The 25,312-nt window shown below is 38.2% G+C and overlaps 2 protein-coding genes across 5 annotated transcripts in view; one reads left to right on the forward strand and one right to left on the reverse strand.

Annotated features, from left to right (window-relative positions):
- Positions 1 to 2,374: 2,374 nt before the first annotated feature.
- The window catches only part of LOC143846870 (protein FLX-like 3), a 40,165-nt gene continuing 17,227 nt past the window's right edge, over positions 2,375 to 25,312 (forward strand). Inside the window, exons 1-7 of one of the 4 annotated variants that reach the window (XR_013234906.1) lie at positions 2,375 to 2,461; positions 3,674 to 4,220; positions 4,421 to 4,566; positions 5,359 to 5,438; positions 5,575 to 5,732; positions 18,510 to 18,554; positions 19,084 to 19,186. Coding sequence is in view for 2 of the 4 variants with exons in the window: in XM_077355606.1 (XP_077211721.1) it covers positions 3,685 to 4,220; positions 4,421 to 4,566; positions 5,359 to 5,438; positions 5,575 to 5,658 (846 nt within the window). In the remaining 2 variants the exon portion in view is untranslated. Of the gene's footprint in view, positions 2,462 to 3,673; positions 4,221 to 4,420; positions 4,567 to 5,358; positions 5,439 to 5,574; positions 5,910 to 18,509; positions 19,187 to 25,312 lie in introns of those variants that run through there. The other 3 variants (XR_013234884.1, XM_077355606.1, XM_077355497.1) reach the window with 3 other exon arrangements.
- The window catches only part of LOC143846792 (bZIP transcription factor 17-like), a 29,437-nt gene continuing 27,674 nt past the window's right edge, over positions 23,550 to 25,312 (reverse strand). The window contains exon 2 of the mRNA XM_077355388.1: positions 23,550 to 24,310. Coding sequence (XP_077211503.1) covers positions 23,874 to 24,310 — 437 coding nt within the window. The 3' untranslated portion in view covers positions 23,550 to 23,873. The remainder of the gene's footprint in view (positions 24,311 to 25,312) is intronic.

Consider the following 25,312-nt stretch of genomic DNA (forward strand, 5'->3'; position numbering starts at 1 on the left):
TTTGGCAACTGCGGAATTTGGTTTGGTTGCTAAAATGCATTGGACTCCCATTGATTCCCTTGGATTTCTCTCATGTAATGATTGCTTGTCTCTTTCCTGTCCCCTTGTTCCAAAAGCAAAGAATTATGTTGAACTTTCTAGGGAATGATGTTCTCTCTCTCTCTCTCTCTCTCTCTCTCTCTCTCTCTCTCTCCATATATTGGTAATGATACCCCCTACTTTTTCTCCTACTCTCCCATTATGTGCTGCGCAGCCGAACACTACTACACAATTTTCTGAGGTAATTCTAGACAAATCAAAATTCTTGTCTCTTCCCTTTGACTTCCTTTTCGGTTTCTTGGATTTTGTTTCTTAATGTTTAGGGATTTCACCCTCATCTCCACTTGGAGACACCGATTAATCATGAAAAAAAGGTTCCTTTTGTGGGCTACATTTGAAGAGGGGAGCCAAACCATATGCCTTTTTTAGACCCAAATAATTCTTTTGTGCATGTTGGTGGGTTTATATTGTTGAGCACTGCTAGGAAAGTGGGGATCCGTTTTGAAAAAAAAACAGGCATCAACCATTGGAGCCACGTTCGCTAAAGACAAATGAAGGGAGCTCAAATCCCCATAAAAGCAATAAATACACCTTGAAGAGGGTCAAATCAATGGTCATGTGACTTCCTTTGTATTTTCCATATGGAATCCCGTTTTCAAAGTGTTTTCCTTTCATAAGTTGTTCCTTTGTATTTTCCATATGGAATCCCGTTTTCAAAGTGTTTTCCTTTCATAAGTTGTTTGATCGTTGGTGGAATAGCTAACCCCTCAAACTACAAAGTATCATTCAGGCCCATTTGGCTGGGCTTTGTCAGGAAGCCTTGGCATCCGGCTTCCTAGCTCTATGCTCCAGACTTCCCCTAAGCGTGAAGTCCCACCAAAGTGCATTGTAGCTGGTGTTTTGGAGCCGACTTGAGGGCTTCCTTTCGGTGGCCTAAAGGAGCCCAAACTAGCTTCCCAGGTCCTCTAGCTTTTGAAAAGCTGACTTCTAGAGGCCATTGGGACACGCGGATTTTTGAATCTTTGATTTTCTCCAAATCATAGTTGGGAGACGAGAGAAGGAGGAGACCAGCCGTTTTTTCTGTTTTCTCGCCCTTCTTTCCGTCAGCAACATAGTAGGAGATCATCCCATGTTTCTAGGTTTTAGAAATCTCAAGATGTGGGAGAGATTTCTAAAGCCTGGATTTCTTACATAAAATCCAAGATTCTAAAGAGAAGTAAAGCAGTCGGTCTCCCAAGTACTATTTTGAGGAAATCCAAGATTCTAAAATCCATGGCCCCCTAGGCTTCCCAGAAAGCCAGCTTTCCATAGAAGGTGATGTGCCAAACTTAATGGGGCTGCCCTTTGGAAGCAGCGTCCGGTGACTCCCGTCCTCAATAAGCTCAAACAAATGGGGCCTAAAATAAAAAGATTTATTAGGGGTTTTTGTATTCTTATATGCTTTTCTCCATAGAAAATTTTCCTCCTCCTCAGCCATTTAATAGCATTGAATGTAATCTCTGCTACAATTACTAAATCAGCATCTGATTCAAGCGATTTGCTTGGCAAATTCACATAAAGCCACTCACTTTTGCATGAGAGAAGAACCACCTCATATGAAGTAAATGAAAAAGACAAAATCTGCAAAAAAGGGAGAGCATGTGTAGCTGTTCTCTCCTGCACAATTGAGTATGGCTTTATGGGAAATTGCCTAGCAAATTACTTTATCTTAATAGCCATTGCCTCTTCTATTAAGTCGCCTCAAAATAAAAAGATCTAGGGCTTCTGTTTTTCTTACTTGGTATATGCAATGTTAACTCCAGTCGGGTTGGGTCAACCCGACCCGACCCGACCGGGGAACTCTTTTTTTCCAACCCGACTAGGTTTGACCCAACCCAACCCGAGGAACCCTTTTTTCCAACCCGAACCCAACTTCAACCCGAGTTCAACTCGACCCAACCTGAGGTTTTATGCTTACATAAAGAATTTTTCATAAAAAATGTTGGGTTTCACTCGGGTCGGGTTGCCCAAACCCTCAACCCGAACCCGAACTGAACCTAGGTTTCGAAAACTTACCCCGACCCGACCCGACTCTTTTTGGGGATGAACCAGACCCTAGTCATACCCGTACTAGTATTCTGTGAGGTAAGTTCCGGGTGAATCCAAGACTCGTCTCCTCCCTGTTGACTGCTTACACCACCACTCTACGAAGTAAATACCAACAACCAAACAGCAAACTTATAAAAAGAGTAGGGGGTATTTTGGTCAGTGAAACCGGCTACCAAATATCTGTAACAAAGATACCGGCTAAAACCCGTAACCACCCAACAGTAACCGGTCTCCTCGCACTATAAAGTGAACCCTAGATACTTTCCCACTCTTCTCTAGCTCACACCACCACCAACAAAGAAAATAGAGCTCACACTTTCTTCTGTTCATAAAGGTAGGGTTTCTCTAAACATCAAAACCCTCCACCATCTGTTGTAAATCTCAATCAATAACTCTTTAATTTTATTGACAAATCTCATACATATACATATGATCTTCAATTCCTAGTTTTTCCATTCACTTTTTCCCTTGATTTGTTCAGATTTCTTTTTGTGTGGCTTTAATCTCTTTTTTCCCCAGGATCTTTAACAAACAGTTTCTTTAACGTATTGGAAACCATTCAATTCAATGTTTAAAAACTCGTTGATTCGACTCGCAACTCACCCGAGTCGACTCCCTTTTACCTTGGCCGCTTTCCGCGTTGCACCTCATCCGCATTTCGCTTTTTGCCCTACAGAGTCTAAAAAAAACTCCTTTGATTCTCCCGAGTTATGACAGTGTCAACCGTACTCAGCCGTGTCAACTGTGTTCTTGGCCACGTACAAGAATTTTTCTTGGCCGCGCTCCGTGTCACATCAGTGATTCAATTCTTCACCCAATTCACTTGATCACATTTCTAGTTCATGAGTTTCCATCTGTTGAAGGGATGGATGGCAGATTTCAAAGTTTATATTATGTAAAGCTTTTTCAAAAAAAGAAAAGAAAAAGAGAGGTTATATTGTTCAAGTCTTGATTGTTTAGTACAAACCATGGTTTTAAATTTCGACAGACCGACACCGAAATCGATCAAAACCGAAACGGTCATTTATTTGGGTCGAAATCTGACCCAAAAAATCTGTTTTTTTTTTTATATTAATTTAATATTTCACCGAAATTTCGGTCGAAATTTCGAGATTTCGGTCCAAATTTCAAAATTTCAGGGTCCGAAACCAGTACTGAAACCGAAATTTTAAACCTTGGTACAAACATGCCAGGTCCAATATATTCTTGGCCTTATGGAGTTATGATCTCTAGTGACCAAAAAATAAAACTCACAGCCATCATAAAAATCTGCTTGAGCTCTTAAGCCATCTTGTCTAGATGTGTCATTGATTATTTCCATTCATTGCAATTTGTATTTGCTCTTAGTATTTACTCAACAAAACATGTCTGATTTATTACACTTTGTTTTTTAATTCTGCGGCGATAAAATTTCATCTCACCTGTCTATACTTTTATCAACTGTCATTTTTTCTGCAGTAACTGAGGCATGCTAGAATTACTTACATACCACTTCAATTTGTACGTGGTATATGTTTGATCATTAGTTCTGCATTTTCTTTCACAGACAATCCACAAATGGCAGGTAGAAATCGTGGACCTCGCCGTGTTTTTAATGATGGTTGGAATGGTTATCCTGACATTCCTGAAGGTCCTCCATTCCTTCGGAGTCCTATACCTCGACCACCCCATCCTGCATTATTGGAGGAAGAGCTTCAAATCCAGCATGTGGAGATCCGGAGGCTTGCGGGTGAAAACCGGAGGCTTTCTGAAGATCGTTTGGGTATGCAGCGGGAACTTGTTATGGCAAAGGAGGAACTCCATCGCATGAATATGGCCATTGCAGACATTCAAGCAGATAGAGAAGCTCATTCTAGGCAGTTGATTGAGAAAGGGTTAAAGCTAGAGGCTGATCTACGATCAACCGAGCCTTTGAGAAGTGAGGTTGTACTGCTGCGCTCAGAAGTTGAGAAATTAAACGGCGTAAAACAAGAAATGGCTGGGAAAATTCAGTCTCTTTCTCAAGAACTGACAAGGTTACAATCTGATAATCAGCAAATTCCTCTTTGGAGGTCGGAGATTGACGGTTTACACCAGGAGCTTGTGCGCGCTAGGTTATATTATTTTCTATATTGAGATCATTTCTTCAGTTTTTTGTTTTTTTTAATGTTTTAAGAATTAAGATTGACGCTTTTGCAAATATTCAAAAAAAAGAGTGACCCTTTTGCACTGCATAGCATTTGCTATAAAAAGCAGTTAAGTGGTGATATTAAACACTTTGACACTTCAAATTCTGAAAATTTTTCTTTTGCAGGACTGCTTTTGAGTTTGAAAAGAAAGCAAATGTTGAATTGATGGAACAGAGGCAAGCAATGGAGAAAAACTTGGTATCAATGGCTCGTGAAGTTGAAAAGCTGCGGGCTGACTATGCTAGCGCTGATGCTAGACCATGGGGTGCTGGTACTCTTTCCGTAACACATAGCTTGATAATTTTGTGTGGTTAATTTAATTATATTTCACAATAGCACCATGGCCTTCTGCTTTTATTTGATGTGGTTATCTACATATTTTTTACGAATGGGGTGGCTTCTGCTATTTTTTCATTCTATCGTAACTTTCAAATTGATTCTTCAAAAGAAAAATGTTTGATTTTCAAACCAGGAACGTTATGATTAGCTTAGTTGCATAATGCGAAGTGTGCCTATCTGAGAAACGATCTACACATACAATTGCATATGTCCCATTTTATTTTTATAAATGGCATGTTTCCCATGTTAACTATGGCTTATGTTATTTTTGTTCTTAATTCTTCTTGTTAACATTTACAAATAGTTTCCCTACTATTGTCTGCCATTTACCCGGCTATAAATAGAATGCACATCTGTATGTACATATAGACATATATAATAGATACAGGGAAATGATATCACCGCAACCATGTTTTGATTAGTGCACTAAGTAATCTCGTCTTTTATTATTTAAGGAGCTGTAAAAAATTATTACAGTTTCCAAATAGCTCTAAAAAGCTAATTAAAAAAGAAAAGACAAGCTGAGCTTGTGCAATTATTAAAACATGCTAGTGCCAGTATCAGTAGCCTAGATATAATCTCTCTCTCTCTCTCTCTCTCTCTCTCTCTATATATATATATATATATATATATATATATATATATATATATATATATATATATATAGGGTTTCATTTTTTGTGTTCTTTCTAAATTTCTTTTGTTGATGGATCTGTGGTGGAAGGTGGAGCTTATGGTATTAAACTCGGCAGCCCTGAAGAGGGATTTCCGTCTTCATATGGGGATGGATATGGGCTTCACTCGGTATGTCTGCTTTTGTGGTGTGTGTGTGTGTGTGTGGATATTTTCTGAGCTTAAATTTGGGTGTTGCTAACTCTAACCTTATCAGGGCGCTTATTTTATTGTTTAACTTATCATGTTTTACGTTGTTTATTGTCAGGGTGTTGCTGACAAGGGTCCTCTGTATGGCATGGGTTCTGGCTCATGGGGAGCATTTGAGAAGTCTCGCCTCTCACGTCGCTGAGTCCACTTGCTTATCTGTTTGAAATGCTGGGAGCATGCCCTTATTTTGAATGCTGCCACTTCAATATTCAAAGGGTTAGAAGTGTTAGATTTATGTGTGCGGCATTAGTGACCGAATCTTGTTAATTATCTAATCTAAACTTGGTTTAGAACTTCTTATGTAGCTTCACTTCTCTTTGATGAAGACATAAACACGTTTTGTAGTATTCAAAATTTGAAGTTAAAAACTTTATTTGATATATTTTTCTTGTATTTGTTTGAAGAGATAATATGCTTGTGAAAATTTGTTGCTGTTGTCGTTTTAGTGTTAGATTAAAGTATGTAGACGCTACTATTTTTTTGAAATTTCTCGTATTATAGGGTCGTTTTAGTGATAATACTGAGTGGATGTTCCAGTAAATACTTCGTTGCTGGTGAACAATGGAGATGGCTGTACTCTTATGGATTGGAATTATTTTATTATAGACTTGCACTGTGAAGGGCTGACATTAGGGGGTGATTTCCTGTAATTTTCACACTTTTAATACTTACTCAGATGTGGAGATAACTGGGACCACAATTAGTTTATGGTGAGCTGTCTTACATCGTATATAAAACCATATTGAAAGCAGGCATTTCACCCAGATTTTTTCAATATTAAAGGAAATCATGGGGCAATTTTTGGAGACAAAAGTGATCAGGCCTCAGTTGTAGACCAAATTTTGCAGAAGGATTGTCTTGGAGCATTGCATTGATATTTCGTCATTGGATCATATTCTTGGAGCATTTCTAGTATTCTTGAGTTGTCCAAGTTATTGCCGCTCCTATGCTTTTGATTCCAGTATCATTTCGAATGGAGGAATTGCAAGGATATTTAGAAATAGATGGATCTCGGCAACAATACTTCCTATTCCCGCTTATCTTTCAGGAGTATTTCTATGCAATTGCTCTTTTGTGGTATCAAGTTGCGAACTATGTAAGTCATATTGGGGCTTTTCCATTTTGTTAATGCCATACATGGGGCTTTTTCATTGGTCATCTGATTTAGAGGTTCTTCTAGCATGCAATCGAGTATGATCGTGCATACAGCATATATTGATTTTAAATTGATATTTTCTGATTTTTTTAGTTTTGTTAGTTTATGGGAAACTGGAAACTGGATTGAGATGTTCCCTTTTATCCCTTTATTTTGTGGATAGCACAGAAAATGTTTCTCAGTATGCTAAGGATCTAACTAGTTTTGTTGATCAGTGCTATATTGGAAGTATTGGATATTGTGGGTCCTTATTGGCATTTTATGGGGAGTTATCCGTGGCTGTTTTGTTCTACTTTCTAGGTTGCTCGTTTGTTCATTCTTGTTATTGGCATGGATTGGGATTTGGAAGATTAGATATACGATGAACTGAATTGAAGCTAAGAGTAACTCATGTATTAATAGAAGAGAATAAAAATAGTAGCGTGGATGAACTGAATTGAAGCTAAGAGTAACTCATGTATTAATTGAAGAGAACAAAAATAGTACTGTGGGTATGGATTAGGCTGATCAGGATCATATGAGATAGTAAATGGAGCTTTCTTGTAGTTTTTTGGGTTGGGATGACCAGCCAACCTTTGTCCTATTCAGCTAATACTTATGTAGTATCTCTAGGTTTAATTACTAATTACAATCTGTTTGATCTGTACCTTATGTTTTTTGCAATTCAGTGGTCGAAATAGTCTGGCCACCTACATGGGTAACAAGTTGCTTCTGCATGAAGATGATGACACATGCCACTTGGCGACTGGTTGACTATCAATGGTCAGAACTTTATAGGCAAGTTTTTCTTCTCTGTTTTTGCCCTTTTGTAATTTATATTTTGAGCTACAGCTTGTATACTGTATGCTTATTATTGTTCTGGTGTACTCTGGTTGATGTTTGGTTGACCGTCGGAAGGTCTTATTATATCCTTCTGGTATTTGCAAATTGGTCATTGTTAATCTTTTTTCATGATTCACATATGAACAATTAGTATAATGCCTCTTTCACTGCTCTCTGTCTGTAATTGTATGGCTCCCTGTAAAAGTTCTTATGGCTTAAAAGAACTTCATGTAAACATTATATGTTTCCTGGCTCTATCATGTGTTGCCCATGTTATGGGGATGGAATTCTTGCTAATCGAGGTTTGAGAAGTTGAACAGATAATCAAATTTTCTGCTCAGAGGCAGAATTTGTAGTTATATTAGCTATATTGCGGCATTGACGGACTTATTTTTAACCATTTATTTTCATTTTTTATTTATTTTCTGACCCACATGAGATTTAAGAGAACAGCATGATTATAAGATGGATCATTATAACCATTCAAAAAAAGAAAAAAAAGATGGATCATTATACTGTGAGATGATCATTTCTGGACGGTTGAGTCAGAAAGATCCGACTTCAAACTTCCACAGCCGTGAATGCAAGACTCAGAAATGCTGTTTAGGACGTCACATTGAAATGATAGTTTTTTATGGTGCTGCATGGATTTTTCATTATACAAAATGTAGTTAGTAGTTACTGATTTTATCTATGATATAAGTTATTGCCCTTGAAGTTACATACCTGGCTAGTGATGAAAAGATGTAGGTGTTTTTTTAGAACCCTGTTGTAGAATGTGCAATTCCCTTCCTTTCTAATGCTTGGGAGTTGGGGGCGCTGGGCTAGTTGAGAGAGGCATTGGGTTTGTAAGGAATATATTTAGGCTTCAGATAGACCTGCAAGGTATTTTTTTGAACTTGGAACAGAAGGTGGGTTCCATCAATGAGAAGAAGCTTACCAAAACTGAACTAGCTTGATGCCAACATTGGTTGATAGGAACTCCCTAAGGGTATGTTTGGTTGCTCGGGGGTGGCTCGGAGAGTAGTGGAATAAGAAGTCAAAAGGGAGGAGGCAAGCATTTTGATTTGTGTGGAATTACCTCAGAGAAGTGTAAGTAGTGGTTGGTTGCACGGCATATACTCGGAGAGTAGAAGAATAAATAGGGGTGTCATTACCAATATAGGGAGAGAGGAGAGAGAGATTGCATCATTCCCTAGAAAATTCAACCAACATTCCTTGCATTTGGAAGAATTTGATTTAAAAGTCATTAGGAGGGGACGAGGAATCCATGTCAGCAGACAAGCAATTATTAGAGACATCCAAGGGAGTTAAAAGGGAATCAAATGCTATTTTTGGCAACCAAACGTGGAATGGCATGCCAAATCCAAGCCAAATTCCATCGACTGCCGATCTTTTGTGCAACCAAACACACCCTAACTATGTGTACTTGAACAGAAGGTCGGTTTCTTTAATGTGGCGAAGGTTTACTAGGACTAAACCTGTTGTGGTGCCAAAATTGGTTGATAGTAATGCAATAGACAATCCAGGTTATAGAAATGTGTAATCATGCTACTTTAATTTTTTCCCGTTTCAAATCTTGTGATGATATCAGTTTCTTCATTGGCTGAATGGAATAATCAATTTACTGAATTTGGAACCTTTGTTGGAAACCAAAGGGATGTCTTTATGCTCTAAATATTGACTAGGTCAGGCCATTCTTCTTCTCGTGCAAACATTGGATTTTATTGTTTGCACTATTATAAGGAAAAAATGGAAACATGATATCATGATTTTTGTCTGAGATTGAGCCAGTGGTGAACTCTAACAAGGTTTTCTCAAAAAATAGTATGTGCACTGAAGGAAGTGGTGAACTCTAACAGGGTTTCTGTCTGAGATTGAGCGGGTGCTAATAGATTTTCTCAAAAAAAAAAAAAAGGTTGGTTTTGGGGTGAGCTATGTACTTTTGAGTTAGAGTAAATTCGATTCGCCTACTATACATAGTGCCAGTCGCCTTCCTGTGTTTTTTCCCATCTTTGCTTGATGTACTTCATGTATGCCAAAGTTCACATAACTGATAAATGCTGAGTGATATTTTCCTTATGGGTTTGGCAGTTGAAACTGTTTAAAAAAATTGATGTACAAAATCTTATCTCTACAAAGGCATGCAATCATTATTTTGTTACTGCTCTGCTGGTGTAACAATGTTTCATAAATTGACTATTATATAATGGGCAGAGATATACTGGCCATTATAAAATTTTAGTGCCCTCTCATGCTTCCTATTTCTTGCCAAGGCATGGATCTAATTCTTAGGAAGTTTGATGGATTTGTTCAATGAGACTTTGTTGTGTTGTAGTAGTGCTTGAGTGTAGTTTCGTTTATTTGAAGTGGCTATCTGTTTTCTCCATGCTTAAAATTGATGAATAGTTATGTCACCAAGATCAAAGAACTATCTTCACAATAATCTCTTGCTTTAGAAAAGAATGTAGATAGTTGATTACTGTTTCTTTTTTTACCTTAATCTCTGCTACTGATAATGATAATTGATATAAAACTCACTTGCTTTTTCTAATGTGATTAATGGTTTCTTTATGAGTTGCGTGTTACTCTGGGCTTTGGACAAGGGTGGCATGTTTATTTTGTCATAGCTGAGTGTGTTTAATTTATTTCAATCTTATTATTTCTGTATTTCTACTTTTATGGGCTTTATCATTGTGAAATTCAATTTCCCTTCACAAATTCTAATGAGTAATATTAAAATGGCTTGTTTTACCTTTTAACATTCTGGTCCGTGGTTAAACTTTAGTGGTTTAACACCAGGACATTTTGGACTAGCTACAATAGAAAAACGGTTTATTTTGCCTAATTGAAAATTTCATTATGAAATAAAGTAATAAACTATGGAACCAATGATGCCATTGGAACCCTAGAATCCCTATAGTACTTTCAATTCGTAAGCTCTGCATGATGAGATGTAGTTATTGAAATTGTGTTCATGGATGGGCACACATTCGGAGGAATCTCATCAACTAGTTACCAAAAGGGCTAGTAGAAAACAAATAGAAGCTAGTTAAGGCCCAAACATCCAGGAATCATACGAATCCAATGTGAGAATTTAAGCTATTTTAAGACCCAAAACATCTTGGAATCCAAAGAATCCATTTGATTCCTCCGCTCTCTCACTGATTTTGGATGGTAAGGTCAATGGGGTTTCTGTCGTTGTCAGGGACGAGCCTAGCTCGCAACCGAGCTAGTCTGTGGAGGAAAACGATGATGTGGTGGCTGACTCAACTGCTTTCAAATTTCGTCGTTGTCCCCAGTAAAGAAAGTGTAGGAAATATCATTTGGTAAATTGAAATGATGTCTATAACCCATTCAAAGAGGGTGGGATTGGCATTATAAGGCTTAAAGTAGTGAACAAAGCCCTTCTTGAGAAATAGCTCTGGAAATTTGGCAAAGCAGAGAATCTCTATGGAGAGCTGTGATAAATGTCAAATGCATGTCAAGCTTTGGTAGATGGACGTCGATAGATGAATACAGAGTTGCATGGGACAATGGTGTGGGGAGACAAGATTCTCACGGTAGACCTCCTCTGTCCTAGTTGTGAGATTATAGTTAATCGGTGTGCCCTTTGTCTTGGCAATGCCGAGTCTGTAAACCACTCAGTCTTACATTTTAGTTTGATCCGCGACTTTGGTTCTTCATTCTTGGTCTTTTTGTTTTTAGTTGGATTCTTCGTGGACACATTGCTGGACACTTTTAGTAGTGTATATTTGCTCCTTGGACCTATAGAGGTAGGATCTTGCCTAACCTATTCTGTGATGCCACTCTTTGGCTTGTACAGAAGGAAAGAAAGGGGAGAGTTTTCAAAGGAATATCAAAAGTCATGGAGTAATATTCTCTATGATTATGGAAGGCATCTAGCCTTGCCGAGTTCTGAGGGTTCTCTATGGTTATGGAGGGCATCTAGCCTTGCCGAATTCTGAGGTATTTCAGGGTCGTTGTACAAGTCTTGAGAGGTGATTAGACTAAGCAAGGTGCATATCAAGGGTCCTCGACCTAGGTGGAATCCTCATCATGGGAAGATGGAGCTGAACTTTGAGTAGTAGACTATATTATCATCGAGATGGGTGAGAGACAAGAACACTATCACATGGAGATTTGCAGATGCTTTAGAGTAGATCCATGATATATTAGAGGGTCACGACACAGAGGTCCAACACTTCTGGCGATCTGCTAACTTGGAAGTGGATTCTCCTGCTCGCTCGGGTCTTGACAGAGAGGCAATTTTGACTTTTGACTACATGCCTCCTTGAGGATGTTGTGCTGGTGGTTTTATTCTTTCTTTGTTTCTGTTATATGCTATATTATAGCTTTGTTCTGTGTTCTTTTTTACCACCTTAGTCATTGGACTTTTGCTCCTTTTTTAATCAAATTCCCAAAAAAAGAATCCAAAGTGAGACCAGTCAAAAAAAAAAAAATCCGAAGTGAGAGCATCACATTACCCTTCAAAAAAAAGTGAGAGCATCACATTTGTGTCGAAGAAGTATACATTGGATATATTATGAGTATTTCTATGATAATGCAATGCACATATTAGTAAATCTATCATATTCTTAGTAACACAAGCGTTGGCATATTAACAGATCAAGGTCATGGCAACTAGAATGCCATGTGCGATCCGTGAATTCGGTTGGATGCCCGCTGCTCAAAATCCCCAGGATGTGGAGGGAGCTGATATTGTCAAGAATATCTCTGGCCGCTTATATATGCCATTGTGAGAGTTGATCTTGAAAAAGCCTACGATCATGTGGATTGGAACTTCCTAGATCTCACACTCCTAAAAATGGGGTTCGGGGAGAGCTGGAGAGGATGGATAAAAGCTTCCTTATCTTTGGCAACCTTCTCGATTCTCATCAACGGATCACCGGCGGGATATTTCAAAAGTTCGCTAGGACTTAGACAGGGAGACCCACTCTCCCCGTATCTCTTCATTATTGTTGCCGAAGTTTTAAGTTTGCTTATATGGAAAGCTGAAGCTAAAGGGTACCTATCGGGGACTTCGACTAACGACTTAACCAAGGTTCGGGTTCGATATCTCACCTTCAATTCGCCGATGATACCCTGCTGCTTGTGGAAGAGGGTGTCAATGGCATGCGAAACATTAAGAGGCTTTTCAGGTGGTTCGAGATTATATCGGGTCTAAAAATCAACTTTGCCAAAAGCGTCGTAGCAGGTATCAATATTGAGGCGGAGCAGTTCATTTGACATGCTAATGCACTTGGTTGCCTAAAAGCTGCACTACCTATTAAATAGTTGGGACTACCACTGGGATTCGGGATTCCAAAGGCATCTCTATGGGATCCAGTTATCGAATTGGTTGAAAGGAGATTGGTGTCTTGGAAAAAAATATACCTATTATTCGGTGGTAGAATAACATTAATCAAAGCGGCCCTGGCGAATATGCCGGTATAATTCATGTCTCTATTCCGGATTCCGGCAACTGTAGCATCCCAAATCGAAAGAATTCAGAGGGACTTCCTCTGGGAAGGTAATGAGGTAAGGAAGAAAACAAAACACTTATTGAAATGGGAAGTGGTCTGTAAAGGCCAGGAAAAAGGGGGGGTTGGGGATTGGTAAAATCCGTCTTAGGAATCGGGTTCTGCTTGGAAAATGGCTATGGCTATTTGGGACGACGAAGAAAGAGGCGTTGTGGCATAATTTTCTCCGGACCAAATATGGCTGCGATTGGGGTGCGTGGGTATGTGGATCTCCTACTGCGGGAAAAGTGCTCTGGTGCGTGGAGGTCTATATGTTCGGCACAAGCTTCTTTCCTGCCACATCTCTGGTTCAAAGCCGGAAAAGGGGATTTTATTCTATTCTCGTCTGACCTTTGGATAGGTGATCAGAAGCTCCAAGATCTTTTCTCGGGGTCTGACTTCCCTCAAAGAAGCCGAAATTTCAAAACTATTTGGAAAGGAATGGTGATTGTGGAAGTGTATTCTGGGACATTAGACTTAGAAGAAATCTGAAGGATATGGAAATTTCAAGTCTCACGTCCCTCTTGAATCTCTTTTCGAACCATTATCTATCTCCGGTAGCTGATGATGAATGGATCTGGTGCCCTGATTCTCAAGGTATATTTTTCGTCTGCTCTTTTTTTAGAAAAATGAATGAAGGATCGGAACCTGATTATGATCTTGCTCTAGTTTGGCAAAACGTCGCTCGTCCACGTATCACAGCATTTGTGTGGACTGTGGCACATGGTTGTATTAACACCATCGACCGCCTGAAGTGTCGAGGTTTTTCTCTTGCAAGCAGGTGTGTTATGTGCCGTAACGAGGAAGAAACCCTCGACCATTTATTTTTCAATTGCCCCTCTGCTTACAGAATATGGACGGCTATATTCAGGGCTTTCGGTGTGTTGTGGGTGATGCATAATCGCATATCTACGACTATCACTCACTAGGGTGGTATATTTAATGGGTGTCTTGGACATCGTATGTGGTCGGCGATGCCCTATGCGATTTTGTGGCACATTTGGATTGAACGTAATTCTAGGACATTCAACGGCGAGGATAAATCATGGCGCTATATATTGTTGGAAATCAAATTAGCCATAATAGCCTGGGCCCGTAGAAACGGGGGAATCCCTTACTCAGTAGAATCCATACTCAGACATTGGAGCACGGTGTCTAAGGAGAAGAGGAAAAAACCTCTGGTCTCACCGAGATGGGATCCACCTCCGGAAGGCTGGTTCAAGATAAATTTTGACGGCAGTTCACTTGGGAATCTGGGGGGGCGGGCATCGGTGGGATTCTACGGAATTGTGACGGACACAGTATCATGACTTTCTCGGGTCCTGTTGGGATCTGTGATGCGAATGAGGCCAAGGCTAAATCCCTATTGGTTGGTCTTTAGATGGTATGCAAACTATAGACTGGGGGGGAGGAGGTGATCATTGAAGGTGATTCCACTAATGCTATTGGTTGGGCAAAGAATATTGGGGGCGGTCCATGGCGAATGCAGGCAATTATTGACGAGATTAGAGATCTGGTACGGGACCTCCATCCTATGCTTCAACGTCGGCGGAGATCCACTAATTCGAAGCAGATTATCTGCCTAAAGAGGAGGTTAATTTACCTGATACGCGATTCGTCACTCAGATTGAGTCGGGCATTGAACCCCTTTAGGGTGTTTTTTTGGCTGTTTAGCTCTGTAACTTTTTATTTGGGGACATCTTGTCCCCGCTTATGGTTGTATGGTGATTAATTTACCTGATATCCGATTCGTCACTCAGAGTCGGGCATTTTTTTATTTTTTTTTAAATTACTCAGAGTCAGACATTGAACCCCTTTAGGGTGATTTTTTGGCTGTTTAGCTCTGTAACTTTTTATTTGGGGACATCTTGTCCCCGTTTATGGTTGTATGGTAATTATCTATCAATAAATTCAAAAAAAAAAAACATAAAGTGACGAAAAACTATTACACCCAATAAGCTATTGAATTAATTTCACTAGGCACTAGTAACAATGCTATAACATTTTACTATCTGAATAGAGATGCAAGCAATCCATAGTCTAAACTATATTAGTTTTGTAAAACAATGGTTTACAACTAAAGTGCAAGTAAGCCTTTCAAAAAAAAAAAAAAAATTGAACTGCAAGTGAGTTATAGCTTGACTGTTAAGGTTGACTTAGTTATCTGATCACTGGTTTAGGTCAGGAGCCATGTCAGGAGAATTTTTTTTTTTCGAAATTTACATTTTATTTCCTCCTTTGTTGGAAACATATTATTGGCATTGTTTTTAATAAAACTTTAAAAATATAAAAATTCTTTTATAAATTCTTTAAAAAAAAAAAAAACTTCAAAGTTGAAAACAGTGTCAGGCTTTTAAAAGCTTACCCCTTGACTCTCTCTCTCTCTCTCTCTCTCTCTGGATTTGTTTTGTTCTTTAGTTTTTTTTAGCAAAATTGTTAATGTATTTAGAGAAATAAGGGCTTTTCAAACTCGGTCCGATGTCGGGTGAAATCTAATATCTATTGATCTGAGATCTAGTGTTGGATGTACAAAATAATATGGTTATATTGTCTGAATTAGTATCGACTTAGAAATAATTTAATTGATTATGTCCCAACTCCATGTGCGTCATATGGACTACCAAAATTGAGTTTGTCAATGGCCAACATTGATACCCTTTTGTCCATGTGAACACTCGATAACAATGTGTTGAGGAATAAATGAGTCATGGCGTATTATTCTAAATTTTAGTATTTGAGAGGTATTGACAACTATTTTAATATTTTGGGTGTATATAAACAAGTTTTTGGAAACATATTATTGGCATTGTTTTTAATAAATAAACTTTAAAAATATAAAATTTATTTTTATAAAATTACATTTTATTCATTTATTTTTTAAAGCTTCAAAGTTGAAAACAATATAGATTTTTAAAAGCCGCCCCCACCCCCCCCACCCCCCCTCTGGATTTGTTTTGGTCTTCTCTTTAGTTCTTTAGCGAACACTCGATAACAATGTGATGAGGAATAAATGAGTCATGGCGTATTATTTTCAATTTTAGTATTACATTTTATTCATTTTTTTTTTAAAAGCTTCGAAGTTGCAAACAATGTTGATTTTTAAAAGCTTACTCTCTCTCTCTCTCTCTCTCTCTCTCTCTCTATATATATATATATATATATATATATATATATATATATATATATATATATATATGGGAAAAGTGAGTATGAGTGGCCCCTCATACTCACTTATATGAGGTGACGGCTAGAAAAACGGTGGGCCCACATTTTTGGGGTGATCCAAACCATTCATTATATATATATATATATATATATATATATATATATATATATATATATATATAGTTCTTTAGCGAAATTGCTTATGTATTTAGGAAAATAAGGGCTTTCCAAACTTGGTCCGATGTCTGGGATGAAATGTAATATCTATTGATTTGAGATCTAGTGTTGGATGTACAAAATAATATGCTTAGATTGTCTGAATCAGTATCAACTTATAAATAACTTGATCGATTATGTCCGAACTCCATGTGCGTCATATGGACTACCAAAGTTGAGTTCTTTTTTTTTTGGGTCTTAGGTTGTCAATAGCCAACATTGATACCGCTTGATATCTTTTGTCGTGATACGTTTTGCTAACTATGGTCAGGTGTGAAATATAAATTCTTTAGCTAGTGATAGTATACTCCATGGTTTTAAAGTTCCCCGAAACGACCAAAATGTTTACAGTTTCATCTCCACTGAAATGAAATCTACATGTTTTCATTCCCCGCCATTATTTCCCCGAAATTTAGACTGAAATTCCCAAAATTTAACCAAACTGTTCGGAACGATAAAAAATGGGAAGATGCTATGATTTACATTTCATTTCATTTTATTAAGTGTAGAGAATGATATTTGGTAGGCAATATTCTTGAACTACACAACAAAGTAACTGTATCTTATTCATGAGATGTTAGATCGGCATAGGAATATTGTAATTCTTAGAGGGGAAACTGGGCATTGTAATTTTTTAACACTTCATTACATTGTAATTCTTTATTGACTTTATTGTTGCAGATGTACAACAACACGTCACTAGGTGTTTGGTGTTATTAGGACATTATGGATGGCTTTCTTGCTTTTGTGATGGTTTCCAAGTGTGTATTTGTGTTTATTCTAGCATATACCAAAGTTTCGTCTTAAAATTTCATCATTTGCATATGTTTCTATACATTTCCATGATTTTACAAAATTTCCACCAAAATTTCCAATCGAAACCAAATTGTTTCCGTTTCCGTGCCAACCGAAACTGAAACTGAAATTTAAAACCTTGGTATACTCAATCAGTGTTTAAAAACTCGTTGACACGATAAGGAACTCACCTGAGTCGACAAGGATTTTTCTTGGCCGCATTCCGAGTCACACCCCATCCGCATTCTGCGTTTTTCCCTACCGAGTCAATAAAAACTCCTTTGACTCTCCCGAGTTATTGCCGCGTCAACCGCATTCTTGGCCGCGTCTGCGCCGAGTTGTCAACGATTTTTGTTGGCCGCGTTCCGCGTCACATCCTTGTTTTTAAACATTGTACTCAATACAACTAAGTCTAAATAAAAGCACGAGTAGGGATGGAGTGGGGAGACTATACTCCAGGTCCTGGATGCTTGAGAGGGACGCCACTCATTTTAAACACTCCAGGTTTGTAAGGATCTAGGTATCATAATTGCCAGATGGCTATATAAGTTATGACCAACACTTATCAAGCAGGTGGCCCAGATTACAAGCTGATTGGGTTTGAAATAAAAATGTGCTGTTCGTTTGTCTTGAGTTTACATTCACTATCACCATTCTTTATTTTATTTGTCAGTCATTGCTTTTTAGTTTACCGTATGGATGGACCCAAGGATCCCAATACCATTCCAATACTGTTTGATGTTGATTTTTGCAACATTGATCATAGATGACTAGTGAATTCCTAGTGACAATGAAGTAAGCAAAAACTAGACAATAAAAGGCACTCTTACCTGTGGAAATATTGAATCGATACGTCATGTGGGTAGTGAGTAAAAGCTCAAATGTGAAAATGGTGGTATTTTCTTGGCTTTGGACTGCAAAGTTTTCACTATGCCAAACCCAGAAGGTTTAATTCACTGAGTTTTGTGGGACTATGAATTGGGTTGAGTATACTTTCAAACCCTTCGATACTCTCCACTGGCACCAATAAGAGCAAGCCTAGTTCTGATGTATCATGTGTTAGATGTGTACCATGTATCATGTAACATTTGTATGTCTTAATACTTCCATTTAGACACTAGGTACTTTCTATGTAATTCAGGAATCTTTTTTCGTTGCAGTTTTTTGTAGTTTACTTGTTAATCTTTGAAATTAGAATGATTGTTTTGATTATTATTATATTATATATTCTTTTATTTTCAATTCTTCATACAGCTAATCTGGATTCTTAATTGCTGTCTTTTTTTGTTTTTTCATCTCATGTAGTGTTCTTTGCAGGGGGCGAGGAACTCTGATGTTGTGAACACACGGCAAAGCCCTCAGGTATCTTTCATTGCTGATAATTTGGAAGTTTTAACATGAGGGGCTTGTTGATTGCTTGAAGGCCTAGGGAATTGGCCCTACTTTTGTCAGAAGGGTGAAAAAAGTGGAAACCTTTGCCTTAAAACGCAGGACAACAAAATTAGGGAATAGATTTAGGCTACTGATATCTGCACGAATCACAACCATGTTTTGATAATGGGGCAAACTCACCTTGTTTGACATTGTTTAACCAACTGTCAAAGGCTGTTAAAATTACCAAAAAATGCTCTCAGCACCCAACTAAATACTGTAACACAAGGTGAGTTCGTCCCAATATCAAAAAATCTGGTATCAGGCACCAAATCTTGAAAAATGTTAACAGTATAAAACACCTATAAGTAAGGTTTGCAGTAAGTAAATCTTTAATCACTGTATACCATAATGTTGCTACTTTATTGTATTGCTTACCAAATCTTCATAGTGTGGCCTGCCTCTGACTAAAGATTGAACTGCCATCAACAATTTGAACTATAGTTGATTTTTCTTGTAGGTGTTCCGTGTTGAGTACAATACATTTTTCGAGATTTAGAAGAATAATGAGAAATTTCTATCTTAAAAATAAATGGACCAAGTCACATGAAAATTTTGCACTATACCTGATTTCTGTTTTCAATTGCTCCGTGAGTTGTGTGAGTATTATGTGGCTTCATGAAATTTTTGTATCTTACCTGGTTTCTATTTTCAATTGCTCCATGAGTCTTTGGAGTTTATGTGGGTTGCATCAGCTGGATTCGAACCGAGTTTGGTGTTTATTATTGGCTTATCTTACAGGCCTGTAACAGATAAGCTGAATAAAAATTTTCATTAGTTTTGTCATGAAAAATGATTTTTCCGAGGTTTACTTATATTTTTTAGGACCTGATTATATGTGCGGAAAATGGAAAAACTATAATATTTAGAGGAATGCTAGACTCACAGGAGCCATTGTAAAAAATCAGGGAAAGGGTGCCTTATGCTCATCCTAAACTGATTTTGACCAATGAGGGCGCCCTTTCCCTGATTTTTTGCAAGGGTTCCTGTGAGTCTAGCATTCCTCTAATATTTATAAGAAAATTTACAAAGATAGCCATATATTTTGAAATGACAAAATATTATTATCTTCTGGTAAATAACAAATAATTCTATGTTGGGAAGAAGTAACTAAAGCCTAAAGGGCCTCTATCTCATTAAAAATCATCAAAATACCCTAATAAAAATGACTAATGAATTTCTCCCTTAGAAATGATCAATCCCTTAGTAAAATTACTTATGATGGGATTTGCTTGGGTTCGCTAGTCTATCGCATGTGACTTTTGTCTCCATTCACAAGGTGGCTGGTCTGACATGTCACAGATAAGCAGTGAAATGCCTTTTGCGATGGACTCTAGCAATTCCCTTTGGCTCTGTTCACTTGCGTTCTCGGGAAATCGAATCCCGGGAAAACACCCTTTTTTTTCCCAGAAAGCTAAAATGAGGGTGTTCACTTGTTTTCCTGGGAAAATAACATAGTCTAGGTGGAAAATGAAATAAACGGCAAATAATTACGTGGATATCTCTCTTTTCCCACAAGAGTGGGAAACCAAATCCCACTAATTTGGTGCGATTTGGTTTCCGAGGAAAAGAAACTCGTGTGTTGTGAAACAAGAAGGCGATAGAAAAAAAAATAACGGGCAAGAGGGACTCCTCCTGGCTTGTTTCAACGTGGGTTTTTTCCTCCTCGACCAGCGTGGGTTTCTTCCTCGAGAAAAAAAAAAAAAACTCGTGCGTCTTCTTCCTCGACCAGCGTGGGTTTCCTCCTCAGAATATCAAGTATGGGTTTCTTCTTCTTTTTTTAATTAATATGAGTTAGGGTTCTTGGGGATTTTTGGGTGGAAGAAGGAGATAATGGTGGGTTTAGAAATGGGTTTCTTGGCTGGAAAAGGAAGACAATAGTTGGGGTTTAGAAATGGGTTTCTTGGCTAAAAGAAGAAGATAATGGTTAGGGTTTAGAAATGGGTTTCATGGCTGGAAGAACAAGAGCATGGGTTTGATTTCAGTTTTTTAGAGTTATTGTCTTTTGCCTTATTCTTAGCAAAGATGGCAGAAGGGAAGCCCAAAAAAAATCTATGATTTCAGCTTATTCTCCATTGTAATGTAGCTAAGATGGCAGAAGGGAAGCCAAAAAATATAGAAGAGGAAGAAGACGATGGAGATTTCAGCTTTTTTTTTGGCTTTAGCTTCTATTCTGCTATCACAAATAATTTTCATGGTAGATGGAGGTTTTGATTTCGATTGGCCCTGTGAAGAAGGTTAGGAACCCAACCAATCGACACTGTAATTTGTGGAGTAAACACTGATTCTCTGAAAACCTGTACAACAATTTTTTTGAATGGCATAAAGCCCAATTTTTTTTTGAATGGCATAAAGCCCAGTTTGTTCACATTACTGTAATGTTGTGAATGAAAAACTTATTACTGAAACCATTTTCCAATTAATTTGTCTGTACACAAAAAGGGTCAATTGATTCAGGAATTTTAAGATATGTATCTATTCAATGATCATTTAACCCTCATTGATCAGTTGTGGTTACCCATGTTTTACTATCCTCACTTTTGTTGGGATGGGGACGACTCATCCCACACATGTATTACTTCAATCTAGCTCCACCCAATACAAACATGTAAAACACACACCAATCCAGGGTATCTGCCAATGTTTATGTTTATGTTTAAAATGATTTTTTATGTTTGTTTTTCTTACCAATGTTTAATTGGCAAGTGAACAGGCGGGGGAAACCATTTCCTGCACAGTTTTCCGAGATTTCCTGCACAAGTGAACAGGCGCGGGAAACCTTTTCCTGCACAGTTTCTTGGGCCACATCAGATTCTCGGGAAACCTTTTATTTTCCTTTCCCGGGAACACCAAGTGAACGGAGTCTTTGGAGAAAATAACCAAAGTACTACCCTAATTATGGGAAATGGCTAAAAGTATGCTGTCACGTGGGAAGTGACCAGAAAACGCATATCGCATTACAAATAACCAAATTACATCTCTCATGAAAAAATGACAGTAGTGTACATATCACATAGAAAATGACCAAAACATCCATTATGGAAAATGACAAGTACGCTGTTTTTTAGTGGTAAAATGACAAGTAACCTATCTTGTGAAAGATAGAACAAATACCCTTACCTAGAAGAAAATGGTAAGATTATTATCTTATGAAAACACTGTTGTTAGGGAGACCCCCTAAGACCCAAAATGGAACCGGCATTACAAACAAATAACTTAAGTGCCCTCTAGATTGGAAATAACCAAAGTATCTCACATGGGAAATAATCAAAGTACCCGTGCAAAATATAACCATAATTCCAATATGATATTGGCACAACCATGTTTTGATAAGTGCACTAACCTGACACAACCCCTACTTTGCACACATTAAGGTCCTCAAAAAGCATATTGCATTCTGAACTCATTTTACAACCTTTGACACAAATTATATTTAGCCAATGTCCAACTTTCCACCTTGAGAATGTATCTTTACTACCTTTTGATAACCATATTGCCTCAATATTTCCCCCCAAGAAATCATATGAAGGGGAGTGTAAACACTTAAAAGGTAGTACGACAGATGTAACACCATTGATATTTGATCCAAAAGCAGCTCACTTTTTGAGGAGCTGCTGCTGGATCAAATATCAAGGATGTCCCTTCATCATATAATCTCTCTTTTTCCCTTACCCTAAGGGCACTGCTAGTAAGTAGGAACTCAAATTGATTTTAGCTTGAGAAAAATACACTTAGACCCCCTGTGGTTTCTGACACATTCAACTTAACCCCTAAAGTTTAAAAAGTCACAAGTAGACCCCTGTGGTTCCATTGGGTTTTTTAAACTAGACGGAGCTGACGGCGTGGGGGAAAAGACCAAAATGCCCTCGCCTTTCCCAATTGAAAATTAGGATTTTCATACTTGAAAACTAAAAATTGAGGTTTGATTCAAACCCTTGTTGATCTATCAACATAAACCCTCCATTGAGGAGTTTTATTTGTCTTCATTCACATCATTATAATGATTTGCACAAAAAACCTAATGTTTTACAGCTTTATTTTTTGTTTTTATCAAAGTTTTTTTTCTTGAAATGTGGGTTTGATGTAGCCATGGGGTGAGGTTCGATTGTCTGTGGCGACGAAGGCCGGCGACGAAGGCGGTGGCCAGAGGGGTGGTGGAGGCAGAAAATGGCGTAACCCTAATCCCTCTGCAAATGAGGGTATTCCTGCCCTAAAAATATTAACCATGGTTAGTTTTAGTCTTTTCTTCAAGTTAAACTGACGTGGATAGATCACCCAGGTTCGGGTCCATAAGCAGTGACAATTGCCCTATGAAGACTCGCTTTCGCTACGGCTCCGGTCTGGACAAGTGTCTTGATACAGATACAAATAAATTCATTCAATTCAAATTATTTCTTTGGAGTTGACGGAGGAGGTATACTTGTCACGTTTTGAAACCACAGGACGTCTACTTGTAACTTTTTAAACTTTAGGGATTATGTTGAATGTGTCAGAAAGCACAGGGGTCTAAGTGTATTTTTCCCTTTTAACTTCGCTCTAAGCAATTCACAGTTTCACACATTCGAGTGTTTACTTTAATTGATGGGTTCTCTCAGCCTGCCACTTGAACATATGTACACAAGTCAGCACATGGGTACCATGATAATGGCATTCATGTTTGGTTCTAGCTTAGGGTAATGTAGGTTTCTTGTAATCTCTGTATTTTAAGCATACAAGGTAACGTGATAATGGCATATCAATACGGATATTATTGATATATTGGCATGTATTACAATATTTAAAGGAGAAGTGATATATTTGGCCCCTTTTCTTCCCTGGGTCACCCACTCTAGTGTATTCATAACAGCTCTAAAAAGGGGGTGGCCCAGGGAAGGAGAGGGGTGAATATATCATTTCCTATTTAAAATCATAAATATCATCAAGGGATAAAATTTAATTAAAAAATGGAATTATAATAACAAATCCCTAATTAGTAACATATTTTCTAACTAATCATTAAAACACATGTATTTCTCCTCCTACATAACTTCTTTGGTTTCTGCTTTTCCTGCTGCAACAACTTGTAGGAAAGAACAGAGCAGTACACACCCAAAGGGCCTTTGAATATCAGAACCACTCCCATCAGCATTCTTTGGATGGGATTTGCTTAGAGAATAATTTAGTCATTTACTAAAATTATAAGTTTTTAATGAAAAATGAAAGGAATTAGAAAAGCTGAAAAAATTCGGTGGGAATATCAAAAGATGCCTTCTAAGTAGTTACATGACGAGGAGCGGCACCTTTGATAGGAAGAACACAGGAGTATGTAACATACTTAACACTATCAAGGAGCACAACGACAAAGATCCGAGAAAGGGATTTGGTAGATATCATCCCATCAGCATCAACACCAGCCTCTTTAGGATCAACCAGCACAGACACAACCATAGACGGGGCAGATTTATTACCTCCGAAGTTGCTCTCCCCTGGTGGTTTTCTGGCATGTTCTTGTGACTTGTTGTGGACAGATGCGGGTAGTGGAATCGGTGGAGGGTATAAAATCCTTGCGCTTTTCATGTTGGCACGCCCGGAATGAGGAGGGCACTGTTCAGAAATGTTGGCAACTGAGGTTGCTGGAATGATGGCACCAGGATTGGCAACTTCAAACTGGAACAATTCAGTACACATGCCAGAACTAAATATGGGTCCTGCCGAAAAATTCAGAACAACACTGTGATTAGCAATTACCCACCAAGATGGGAAGTACTGGGGAAGTGAACAAATTATAAGCAATAGTTATGATCCAAGTTAATCCAACAGCTGCCATTCAAAAAAAAAAAAGTTAATCCAACAACTGATGAAAAACAGAGAAGATGAGACAAGGCCAAGTTATTCAATCCAACTCACCATTCAAAAAGAAAGTTATTCTCTTCGCTTATCACTGAGACATGTCTCTGGAGCAGTTACATTTACAACCCCTGAAATGGGGTTTCATTTTGTGCATGATACACTAATGGATAATCCTTTCAAGTGCATTTGTAGGTGAACCGTGAACCTCCATTAGCAACCACAAAATGATTCCAAGATTCACAATTCAACCAAGTGACAGACCTACATTTTGAGGCGCCGCATATGCACCCGGAGACACAAGCCAGCCACAAATGTACTAGAGAAGTACACAATTAAAGGGTAAAATAACTATCACCGATGAGGCTCGCCAATCCCCACTGGTGTAGCCATGGAGAAATAAGGCTGATGGAAGGAGCTAGCACAAAAAATGGCTCCAAAGTAGAGAACTAAATGGGATTATTATAGGTAAGGAGTAAGTAGGTTTGCAAATGAGGGATTATTTTAGGGATGATGGTTTGCAGACAAAGGCAAGGGTCTATGCAAATGATGGTATAGAGAATTAGAGATTCTACAACTGAATTACCATGGTATCGCCAGGGTTGAGGATGACGGCCTAGAAGGCAATTAAGGCAACTCAATTTGAAAAGATCACAATAGGCATTTAGTAACAAGTAACAGCACTACAAAAATAGTGAAGCTGGCCACAAGCACATAAATGCCAAATAGCCTTAGTTCTAAAATCCAGACCAATCTCGACCGGATCGATCTGAACAGAACATGTTTTTTGTCCCAGTTTGATCAGACTGCCCGCAATTGGCAAAAACCGAATGAACTGCCTGGTACGATGGTTGAACCTACTA

Source organism: Tasmannia lanceolata, unplaced genomic scaffold (genome assembly GCF_043159265.1).
Source record: "Tasmannia lanceolata isolate RefF3 unplaced genomic scaffold, GAP_Taslan_0.1 ptg000002l, whole genome shotgun sequence".
In the NCBI taxonomy this organism is placed as follows: Eukaryota; Viridiplantae; Streptophyta; class Magnoliopsida; order Canellales; family Winteraceae; genus Tasmannia; species Tasmannia lanceolata.